The 12450-nt window shown below is 44.5% G+C and overlaps 1 protein-coding gene across 3 annotated transcripts in view; it reads right to left on the reverse strand.

Moving 5' to 3' along the window:
• Positions 1-12450, reverse strand: part of NFIC (nuclear factor I C) — a 179951-nt gene that overhangs the window by 13448 nt on the left and 154053 nt on the right. For 2 of the 3 annotated variants that reach the window (XM_081959272.1, XM_081959271.1), the window contains exons 9-10: positions 9412-9568; positions 1426-1508 (exon numbers count right to left, since the gene is read on the reverse strand). In XM_081959272.1, the coding sequence (XP_081815398.1) occupies positions 1426-1508; positions 9412-9568 (240 nt within the window). The remainder of the gene's footprint in view (positions 1-1425; positions 1509-9411; positions 9569-12450) is intronic. The other variant, XM_081959273.1, reaches the window with a different exon arrangement.

The following is a 12450-nucleotide window of genomic DNA, read 5'->3' on the forward strand; positions in this document are numbered from 1 at the left end:
CCCCCCCCCCCCCAAGAATGGCAGTACAACACGGAAGGCATGACGTCGTTTCCAGAGGACATTTTTAATCCATCTTCCAGCTTTCACAAATAGCGTTCTGGATTTGCACAGACATGTAAATCTGAGCCACCAAAACTTCCTGTTTTGTTTTTAGAGGCTTTTAGTAGGCTCAGTCGGCAGCCACTAAACATTTCACTGAGAAATAGATCCTCAGCCTGAGAAGGAGTCTACTTCCAAGTTCCAGGATAACTAACCAGTCCTGGTGTAAAATCTGACAATTATTTTCCCCAAACCCACCTGGAGAACCCAAGGTTGGGGTACGCGCAGTCTGATGAGAGTGAGAAAAATAATATTTCTCAACTATATACCTGAATAACTAACACCTGCTCTTAAGAAGAAGTTCTAGTTCTGTGTTTCCGCATCTTAGCAACTTTAAGATATGTGGACTTCAACTCCCAGAATTCCCCAGCTAGCCATGGTGGAGGAGAAGGTGGAGAAACGCTGCTCTATATTCATGGATTTTTTGCTGGAAATTGATACAAGGGAACTGGATTTACTGATTAAAAACGGCCGAATGTGGGAAGAAGGAAATGACATTTTGTAATTTGGGAGGGCAGAAACAGGATTAATTCTGTTTGTTTCTGCTGCGAAGTAGATTGGGAATCCTTTCTTTAAATACCGTTTTCTTTCTTTTCCTTTGATCTATTCTGTTGTTCACTCTTTTCTCTATCTATCTTTCCTATTTTTCTTTTATATTCTTTTCCCTAATTGCCTTTTATTTTTCTGCAGCTTTTAACTATAATTATTCTGTAGATTTTAACTATAACCTCTATAGTCAGAGATATTTTGACACTTTACCTCTGAGGAATAGTTATTGGGGCCTGGAATAGCAATAATAATAATAATAATAATAGCATTTAGTGTTATATATGCCCCATATTGCTTTACAGTAAGTGTGCCCAGTCCATGGACCAGCACAGAGCTGCAGCATGCCAGAAACCGGACCACACAAACAAGCAAAGCCCCATCCACGGGATGCAGGCAGCACACAAAATCACACACACCCCTGATCCACGGAAAAACCTCTCTCTACAGAACCGGTCCCTGGGGGCCAAAATGTTGGGGACCACTGCTTTACAGCACTTTACAAGCATTATTTGCATATTGCCCCCAACAATCTGGGTCCTCCTTTTATGGATCGTGGAAGGATGGAAAGAGGAATTAACTTTTGAGCCCTATCAGAATTGAACTCTAGGCTGTGGGCAGAATTTACCTGCAGTACTGCATTTTAACCATTGAGTGACCAGGGCTCCTCTCCAGGAAGGTGTTACCTTTCGTTCTGTATGGCTGCCAGTGGAAGCAAGTTTGAACTGTGCCTCTCCTTCCCCGCAAGTAAATTATTGTAGGCAGGTTCGTAATACTCACCTGTGCCTGATAGATGCTGCCAGGATCCCGTGGTCCTAATCCCACGAAGCGGTTCGCAGGGGGTGTGCCTGGGGTGGAGTAGGCTGGGGAAAAGACGAAGGTGAGGAGAAGAAGAAGGTAAAGAAAAGAAAAAGAGAGAGAAAGAGGACAAGAAAATATTCTTTTTAAAATCAATCCACTGTTCCGATCAATAGTTCTCATCTCGTGATGGGATCCATTCTCTGCCCCACACCCAAATATCCTCAATCTTTCTTTCCTTTGCAATTACAGGTAGCCCTCAACTTACGACCAGTTGTTTAACAGCAAAAACATGCCCATTCGGGAGAGTGGATTCTGACTTACGACCATGAGATTTGCTTAACAGACGAGTGGAAAAGAAATCAGGTGCATTTATGTGGTGACTTGACTTATGGCCACAATGAGGTATGACCAAAATTGTGGTCCCAATGGTGGTTGTAAATCAAGGACTACCTGTCTCTTTCTTTTCAGCCATTAGCTTATTCTGAATCTAGTGTCTCCAGTGCAAAATACCCATCAGCAGGAAGGCCACAGCAGCACATCAAGGGCTACTTTTCAAAAGTCAGAGGGTTTCGCGTTTTATTTTAAAGGGTGCAACAAGTTCCTTAAGTATGCGCATGACATTTTGGGGAGCAGCAAAGGACAAGGCGCAGACCTTTTGCATCTCTGTTTTAAATTCTGGAATGATTTAAGACGTCTTCCAGGGCCTCACCCAAGTCTGGCTAAAGAGCAAACTGGAGAATGGCCACTGTCAGAGATGAGCTAACTGCACCTCACACTTGTACGTCCTGTAGCGAGGAACAAGTTGAACTAGATGACCTCCAATGATACTTTAGCTGTGCAGATAGGTTCCCTTGTATTAGAGAAATAGAAAACTGACTCATCAGATCATTGGCATATTTAACCTAGGACAGTGGTCGGCAAGCTGCGGCTCGCGAGCCACATGCGGCTCTTTACACACTTTAATGTGGCTCTTCTGTGTGCCGGGCGCCCGCTCCCCTCACTCCTCTCGGGCACTTCAAAACAAGCACCTCTTTCCCTTTTTTTTCGATCCACAATGATTAGGGAGGATCCTGAAGTCGGGCGGGGACGAGAAGCGAGGAGGCAGAAAAAGAAACGGAGCCTAAGGAGCTTCCCCCCGCCTCCTGCCAGCAAAAATCTAACCGGGGAGCCGGGCAGGCAGTAGCAAATTAGCCGATCACGCCGCGTGATCAGCTAATTTGCTACTGCCCGCCGGCTCCCTGATAAGATTTTTGCGGGGGGGGGGGGGAGGAAGCTCCTTGCCTCCGTCTCTTTTTCTCCCTCCTCGCTTCTTGGGGCTAGAAGACCTCCAAGGTCCCTTCCAACTCTGTTATTCTATAAGGTCGTTGCAAATTTGATGCAGGAGAAGTTTCTGACAAGTGGAATGACGAGAAGCGAGGAGGCAGAAAAAGAAACGGAGGCTAAGGAGCTTCCCCCCCGCCTCCTCCCAGCAAAAATCTAACCGGGGAGCCGGGCTGGCAGTAGCAAATTAGCCGATCACGCCGCGTGATCAGCTAATTTGCTACTGCCCGCCCGCTCCCTGATAAGATTTTTGCGGGGGGGGGGGGGGAGAAGCTCCTTGCCTCCGTCTCTTTTTCTCCCTCCTCGCTTCCTGGGGCTCCACCAATGGGGGAGCAAGGCCCGCCCAGCGCCAGGCTTTGGGCTAACACAGAGGTCTGCAAAGTTGGCTGTTTTAAGACTGGTGGACTTCAATTCTCAGAATTCTGGGAGTTGAAGTCCACCAGTCTTAAGAGCCAATTTTGCAGATCCCTGGGCTAATATGATTGATGCCCTTGGTGGACTTCAACTCTCAGAATTCTGGGAGTTGAAGTCCACAAGTCTTCAAGCTGTCAGGTTTGAAGACCCTGGTTTTTTTTTTCTAAAGGGTTAGGGGTGCAAGGGTCTTGCAACTTGACAGCTTTAAGACTTGCATGCTTCAATGCCAGAGTTTCTGAGCCAACATGACTGGAGAAGGAATTCTGGGAGTTGAAGTCCACAAGTCTTCAAGCTGTCAGGTTTGAAGACCCCTTGGGGTTTTTTTCCTAAAGGGTTAGGGATGCAAGGATCTTGTAACTTGACAGCTTTAAGACTTGCGTGCTTCAAATGCCAGAGTTTATTGAAACTAAAAACAGTGTACCATCCTATGTATTTTCGGTTTTAAAAGTGTGGCTCTCAAAATAAATTTCAACCGTGGTTTTGGCGAGATTTGGCTCAGTTGAAAAAAAAGGTTGCCCACCACTGACCTAGGAGCATCGGCACCGAATTGATAACTCCAGGAAGGATATTTTTCAGCCCTTTTTGGTACTCCAGATTTCCTTCTACCTCCCAAAATGGGGTTCTCCTACTGACCTATGATGCCATGGCATGGCTGCTTCCTACAACATCAACCTGGAGTAGATCAGTACTGGAGAAGCGTCTCAAAAACTCATCCTAAGCAACCGATACGAGTCACAGAAATGGCAAAACTCCACGACTGTGTAGTTTGAGCTTTAAGTGCAGGTAGCCCTCACCTTACAACAGTTCATTTAGTGGCCGTTCACAGTTGCAACAGCGCTGAAAAAAAGGACTTATGACCGTTTTTCACGCTTAACGATGGTTGCAACATCCCCCCAAGGTCACGTCATCAAAATTCAGACACTTGGCAACTGGCTCATGTTTACGGTGGGTTGCAGGATCCCGGGGGGGGGTTGCGTTTCCGTTTTGCGATCTTCTGACAAGTAAAGTCAACAGGGAAGACGGCTTCGCTTAGCAACTGTGTTAAGTGCAACTAACGTTACTAACGGCAGTGACGTACTGAACAACTGTAGCAAGGAAGTTCGTACAATGGGAAAAGCTCACTTAACAACTGTCCCGCTTAGCAGTAGAAATCCTGGGCTCGATTCTGGTCATAAGTCGAAGACTACCTGTACTAATCCAGGAACATAAGCCCAAGGCCTATTCAGCGGCAGCATCTCCAGCTAAAAGGATTCCAGGTTACAGTTCTGGAAGAAAGCCACTCTGTAAACCCTCAAGGTCATAAAACATCACCCTTCCCTGCCCCCATGTGATTACTGGAACTCTGAATCTTTCCAGGGAATCTATTTCCAATGCTGAGTTAAAAGAAATGGATCGATACACCCTTGCTTTGTTTCTTGCATACAGAAGAGCCCGGGCGTTGCACAGCAGTGGAAGAATAAATTTGCACCTTATTTGCTGCAGCAGACAGGCAATATATATTGTTTGTCAACATCTGGCTCAGGTTTCTTTTGACAGGGAGGTTAAGAAAGAAGATATTCAAGGGAGGCAACCAGGTTTCCTGGGCACTCTTTGCCTATGATGCAAACTTACCTGGATTTTTTTCCTTTAATTTAGAAACATGTATGGTTTTTATGATTGACCAATTTCCTAATTTAAAATCGAGAACTGTATAAATTGAAATGTTATATATTCTTGTATGGCTGCGTGTACATGCGCACAGACATACATGTTGTATATGTAAACACACATGTATACATGTTTATACATACACAAACACACACAGATATGCATGCATATATGCACCACTAGTCCTCACTAATACCGTTTCCCCGAAAATAAGACCTCCCCGGAGAATAAACCCAATGGGGCTTTTGAGCACATGTGCTAAAATAATCCCTCCCCTGAAAATAATCCCTCCCCGAAAATATTGCAACAGAGCAGCAGCCAAGAGGTGACCACGCTCGTCGCCTCTTGCACCTCAAAAATAATAAGACCTCCCCGAAAATAAGGCCAAGCGCTTATTTCGGGGTCAAAAGAAAATAAGACCCTGTCTTATTTTCAGGGAAACACGGTATTATTTTTGTTTAATTAAACACAGATAAACACTATTCCTGTATGCTGTGCTCCTTATATAAATGCCTCCTTTCAATAGACATGAAAATGCTTACTTGCAAAGTGGTGTGTGCCTGGGTGTGCTAGAGGCCGTTATTGGAAATATTATCTCCGAGGATATAGGCTATGTCCCCGTAGATACCTAATCATAGCACATACAGTATATGCTGTGAGACCTCTTTTTCCTTTAGCATTCCACTGAAATTGCCCCTATCTCATCCCCAGAACATATGGGAGGGAGGATTAATGGAGAATATACACATAGCTCAGAGCTGAACGGTGAAGTCTTTTGTACTCTCTGAGCTAGGATGTTTGCTTTTCAAGACATTTCATTACCAGACTAGATAACATTATCAATGCTGATGAGTGTTCTGTTTGCTTTCTGCTTAGATAGAACAGCTTGCCTTGCCAATCTTGGGTGTGCTTTTTTCCCCTTTGTAGTTCCTTGAACAATCAAGCAGAGAACAATACCCTGATCAAAGAGAAAACCACAGCCCCCACACCAACCCTGGCAGGGCAACCTACTATATATAAGCAGGAAACAAACGCAACACTCACCAACACTGATGATGTTACCTAGTCTGGTAATGAAATGTCTGCCAGCAGCAACCAAGCTCAGAGAGCACCAAAGACACCACAGAGAGAATTAGGGTGTCCTTCATTGCACCAGTGATAAAGAGGCATTTCCCCTCTTATTTCAACAAGGCCACTTAAAGCCTGCTAAACCTGTTAGGATTTCTTACTTTGGATGGAAGTTAAAGGACTAGCAGGAAGAGTGACTGAGAAGGGAATTAATCAAGGCAAAGAAGGAACTACAGGTGGGATAGCCAATTTCAGCTGGCATCATTTTTTGCTAAGTCAAGGATGGGTGGATAGCTCTATAACTCAGAGGAAGCACTATGGGGAAAAAAACCTGTAAAAACTGAGGTTTTTTTTTTAGAGCATTACTATATCTTGCTGATGAATTGTGCAGCAATTACAAAGGCTCCCTTCCCCACAAACCTCATAAATTATTTCCCCATACTCTGTGTCTTGTATAATGATAAGCAAATATTTGCAAATAGGCATAACCACAGCGCCTACATGATTTGTTCAAGACCCGTGAGACAGGAGAAGTTAACTCGGGTCTCTTTGGTTGCCCGTGTAAATTCAGTTTGTTAGAAGGTTCAGAGTGTTTCCCAACTTTGGCAACTTTAAGACGTCTCAAAGTTGCCAAGCTTGAGAAATAATGGTTCAGAGTACGCCAGGGGTGAAACGCTCTGAAGTCTGCTGCCGGTTCGCTTCACTACTGGTTCGCTTCACACGCATGTGCACCACAGGCACTGCCGTACAGTCCCCGAAAAGGAGGATTAAGAAGCCTTTTCTGAGTCTGCAAAGGTATGTAGAACAGTGAGGGAGGGAAGAGCTGTGCCGCACGATTTAGATTCGCTGGGAAGCAGGATTTCCTGCTTTCTATTGAATATAAATCTTGCGGCACAGCTGATTGTTGGAATGTAAAAAAATGCTACCGGTTTGGGCGAATTGATAGTTCCGACAATCAGCTGTGCAACAATCAGCTGTGCCATGTGATTTCTAATCGAGGTACAGCCAATTGTCACACAGCTGATCGGCATTTTTTTTACTACCAGTTCCGGTGAACCGGTTTGAACCACTAGCCTTTCACCCCTGGAGTACACCACATGAGAAAGAAGAGGAAGGCATCGAGAATGGGTAACTTTGGGAAGCTACGGACGAGGAGGAGGAGGAGGAGGAGGAGGAGGAGGAGGAGGAGGAGGAGGAGGAGGAGGAGGAGGAGGAGGAGGAGGAGAAGAAATAAATTTGTGAAAGACTGTGAAATATCCGTAAACTGGATGAGTAAAAGAAGCACCATCAAAGCTGGTGATATAAGCTCCTAGAACAGTGTTTCTCAACCGTGGCGACTTTAAGTCCTGTGGACTTCAACTCCCAAAATCAGCTGGCTGAGGAATTCTGGGAGTTGAAGTCCACAGGTTCTTATTAGAAGAACAATATGTTTTGCTAAGGAACCCCCCCCCCCCTTCTCCACAGCTATTAAGAGCACAGCAGAGGTATTTGCAAGAATTTTTCTCAGCAAACTGCAAAAGGCAAAACAAATTATACCAAACACACAGCCCTTAAAAGCGACATTTGGCTTCTTCTCTGCAATTAAAGAACAATGAGCCAAGGCACATGATCAGTCGAGTTCCAATCTATGAAGCCTCTAAACAAACGTTTACGCCACTCCTCAGTTTTCAAACGGAGCATTATTGTTTTTTTTTAGACATTTAGGAATATTATCTAGAAAGGAGAACATGACACGCTATGTATTTTATTAGTTTGCCGGATAGGTTGGGAAAGTGCTAGGAATTGGATTGGGGAGGGTCGTTCCACATTTCAGTTTACATTTTTTTTTTCCAATCAGCAATATTAAGGAAACTGGTTTGATGTGGCATCTGATTGCACTGCCAACTAGGCAGTAGACGTCAACAGTCATACATACACACCCTGCAATCAAGTCTATAAGCTTCCATTAAACCCAGTGAGATGCCTAGGTAAAGAACTGGTGAAGCATGGAGGAAAATAATAGTATTTTACTAGTAGGTACTAGAAAAACATGGCTTTTTCGAGATAAGAAAAATAAATATCCATGTTGTTTGACGGAGTGATTAAATAGAGAGGATTTGCATAATCAAAGTCATTATAAAGATGAAGCATGAACAATGCTTCCCTTTACAGTAATTGCTATTATTTCAGAGTGGGCTATTCTAGCATTAATATTGAGATCACAAGCGAGCACATTTTCAGAAGGTAAGGAAAACACTTGCCCCTTTTATACAGGATGGGAAATGGAAGATGATATTGTATGGGAGAACAGGAATAGACAGACAGGAACAAAATCCCAACACTAAGCCTTTTTAAAACCCTATCAAAATGTTCCCCAAATTATAAGCAACATTTTACTTTAGGAAAATCTTGGGAAAACACTATGCCCACCACTATGCCAGGAATGTGCAGTACTTCAAATTCATTTCCTAAAATTGTCTTCAGAGCCCAGAGGGCCGGGAACAGAGCCTCTCTTCAAGGGACTAAAGCAGCTATCTTTTTCTGAGATTGAATAGCAGGTTCCTGGGGAAAGACACAGCTGCTTTAAAAAGCTCAAAATGAAATGCTGGAGCTATGCTATGTGCTTTGAAGGGCCCTTTTGAAATCAAAATAGAAGTTATGTACGCCCCTTTAATCTACCATTTGATCAATGATGGAAGGGGAAATATGATCCAGGGCAATATTTTTCAAACTTGGCACGTTTTAACTGGCTAGGGAAGTTAATGCTGGCTGAGGAATTCTAGGAGTTGAATCTACACATCTTAAAAATGGTCAAGTTTGAAAAACACTGCTCTGGAATCTGCCCACTGCTACCCAAGGTGGCATGGAGGCTGCTTCTCTCATAGACCCCAAATTTAGAAGGCCAATCGGAGAGCACGGCTGATAAACTTTTATGTCTGCCATGTAACTACCACTTTTTGCTTCTGGAAAGTTTGGGATACCCTATAATTTTCAAGGAATTGGTCTTTTTCAGTGTCCTTAAACATGTAAAGAAAGAGGCAAATGGAACAACTTCATCCCACAGTTGCTCTCTTAAATTCGAGCTTCACTTTGTACAACGGGCATGCAAGGTAGATGATTAGAAGCTTTGGATTATGTTCTAGGGAGCTAGAAAGCTCTCTGTCTTTACCTGCAACCTGGCATGTTTTATGGCAGCATGCATGTTTGCATGGGTTAGCATGCATGTTTGCTGGTTGTTGTTGTTTTTTTTAAAAAAAATCACTTATTTAAATCAACGGCCATTTCAGATCATTTAAATGAGCGATTTGAACTTCTGTTTAAATCCATACACCCTGCTGCCATCTCATCTCAAAATCCTCTCCCCCCGAATGGCCATCTCCCCCCACCCCACCCCCGCTTCTCCCAAAATCACAAGGCTGCAGAGCAGTCTGAATTGGTGAACATGGCCAGAGGGCAGGGAAGAAGAATTAGTGACGGATGGCAGACAAGGCGATTTGGGAGGGGGTAGGTGCAGGGATGGTGAGTGGGCTTGCTTACTGGGAGACGTCGGCGAGGTGGTCCCTCCCTCGGAAGTTGTCGTGGTAGATTTGGTGTCAGGTGAGATTGCCAGGCGGGGCATACCTGGAGGTGGTGGCGCCAACATCTGGGTAGAAAGGTAATGCCCGGGTACCTTCACTTGACCACCTCCATTTAACTAGGGACACAATATAAAAAAAAAACACAGAGCAAGCCATTAGCACTGTCCACAGGAGTCACCTGCCCGCCCAGAGGAACCTCCCCCCTCAAAACGGGGACAGTGGGCGGGCTTCACTGGGGACCCTGGGAATCTTGGCCAGCTCACCTGACTGCAAATATGGAAGATCTATTCAACTGCCATGGCTAAGAGTAAAATGTACCCTCCATGTATAAAAACTCTTCACAGTCCCACCTCAACGGTCCAGCTCGGGGGTGGGGAACGATGGCCCCTTTACGATCTGTGGATTTCGACTCCCCGAATTCCTGAGCCAAGCTGGCTCAGGAATTCTGGGAATCGCAAGTCCACAGGTCGTAAAGGGGCCAACGTTCCCAACCCCTCCTCATGGGGTCACATTGGTTTCCAATAAATCTGTGAAGCTGCTTACTGTGACACTGTGCTAACAAGCTGCATTTTCTGCGCTCATTGTTACTCTTTAGCATTGCAAATGTAGGTTGATATTTTGCGATTTTTTTTGTGTGCAGGTTGCCGAAACTGAATTTATAGCCACAGCCACACAAATAACCGAAAATGCTTGGATGCATTCATAAAATATCACCAAAAAAGCAACGGTGCTATTATGATATGTGCAGTGGCATCAAAATTCTTTTTCTCCTGATCTTTACATTTGTACCCTGAATCAGGGATTAAATTCACCAGGTTCTGACAGGTTATCGAGAACCAGTAGTGGAAATTTTGAGTAGTTTGGAGAACCGGCAAATACCACCACTAGCTGGTCCCAGAGTGGGCTGGGAATGGGGATTTTGCAATATCCTTCCCCTGCCATGCCCACCAAGCCACGCCCACAGAACCGGTAGTAAAAAAAAAAGGAATTTCACCACTGCCCTGAATACTGTATATATGTTCGTGAATGTTATCAAAACATGATGGTACACAAAAAGAATCTTGATACAATCATACGTGATCACATAAACTGCTCTCCTATAGTGTATTCTTTTACAATGCCAAAAAGGAAAAATAAACAAGGGAAAGATACCGTCAACTGTGGACTGAATAATATTTGTAACATTAAAAAAAGAAAGAAAGGGAAGAATGGCAAGAATGTTAATACACCAACTTCACTTTGAAAATAAGTCCAGATAATTCAGAACTTAAACATTGGAAGGAAACCCAGAGGAATAGATTTGAAAAGCATTCTTAGCGCTCCCACTACAGTTATTACAGTATTGCCTAGATCAGTGGTTCTGAACCTGTGGTCCCTGGGTCTCTGAGGGGAGGCACGACGTCACCACAGAGGGTCGGTGAAGGCTTGAAGAAATGTTATGATTGAAATCTTAAGTCTTGGGGGGGGGGGGTGTCTGTATCCACAAAAAGAATTTAAAGGCAGTCCCCGGTGAAGAAAAGGTTGAGAACCATTGGCCCATGTAATATCATTTTCAGCTCTATCCCAGCGATGTAATCCTCTGAAGTCTGCTACCGGTTCGGTGAGTCTGTTATAGAGCGAGCACCTGAGGAGCGCTCACACAGCGCTGGAAAAGGAACATTTTGAAGCCTTCCGCGTCTGCAAAGGTACATAGAACAGCCGGGGTGGGGGTGGGGTGGAGATCTGCTGTGCCGCGCGATTTAGGTTAGCTAGAAATCCAACAATTCTAGCTAATATAAATTGTGCGTCACAGCTGATCGTCGGAAATACCAGTTCGCCCAAACTGATAGCATTTTTTTTACTACCAGTTCGAGCGGACCGGTCCAAACCAGTAGTATTTCACCCCCTATCCCCAGCCTATCTTTTCAACAGCAGAGAAGATTGATTGCAGCAAGGATGCAATCACAGATATTCAGAAACAAAACTAGCTTCCAATAGTTCTATATGTGCCTTGTACAGATGTGAGAAAGAGAAACAGAAGGTCATAATTCCTTCCATTACTGCATGTAACCAATACATTAACTGCCCTTGAATGGCACATCCAGCTGGATGGGCACCTAGCAGAGATAGACGAGAAGAGAAACAAGCTGGACCTCCAATAGCACGACATTCGTGCGCATGTGTGTGTACATGTATGGCCTAGGTCAGGGGTGTCCAAACTTGGGAACTTTAAGACTTGTGGACTTCAACTCCCAGAATTCAGCTATGCTGGCTGGGGAATTCTGGGAGTTGAAGTCCACAAGTCTTAAAGTTCCCAAGTTTGGACACCCCTGGACTAGGTGCAGCTTTGATTAGGGGAGCAATGAGAATATTTACTATTCAAGCTCTCTCTGTGTGACTCTGATGGTTCAATTTACGCTACTTTTTTTTTTTTAGATCTTATTTAACCTGATAGCTCTTTCAGAGGTGCAGTTGGCATCTTCAGCACATACAGGTAGTCCTCGACTTACAACCACAAGGGAGCCCAAAAATTCTGTTGCTGAGTGAGACGTTTGTTAAGTGACCTTCTGTGCCACATTTGTTAGGTGAATCACTGCAGCTGTTAAGTTAGTGACACGGCTCTTAAGCGAATCTGGTTCTGCTTATCAGAAGGTCGCCAAAGCTGATCATGTGACACCCCCCCCCCCAATGACACTGCAGCCGTCATAAAGAAGAGTCGGTTGCCAAGCCTCTGATCACGTGACCTTGGGGATGCTGCAATGGTCATCACAAATGGGTGTGACAAATGGTCATAAGTCACTTTTTCCAGTGCTGTTGTAATTTCGAACAGTCGCTAAATGAAATGTCGAGGACTACCTGTACAGTAGTTGAGTAGATGAGGCAGATCTAGTGGTGGGATTCAGCCAGTTCGCACCTATTTGGGAGAACCGGTTGTTAACTTTCTAAGCAGTTCAGGGAACCGGTTGTTGGAAGGAATCTCATTTTTTTCACTTTATAAGGCTAATCCTGTAAGGAAGGC

Source organism: Natrix helvetica (assembly GCF_964273705.1).
Source record: "Natrix helvetica genome assembly, chromosome: 1".
Taxonomy (NCBI): Eukaryota; Metazoa; Chordata; class Lepidosauria; order Squamata; family Natricidae; genus Natrix; species Natrix helvetica.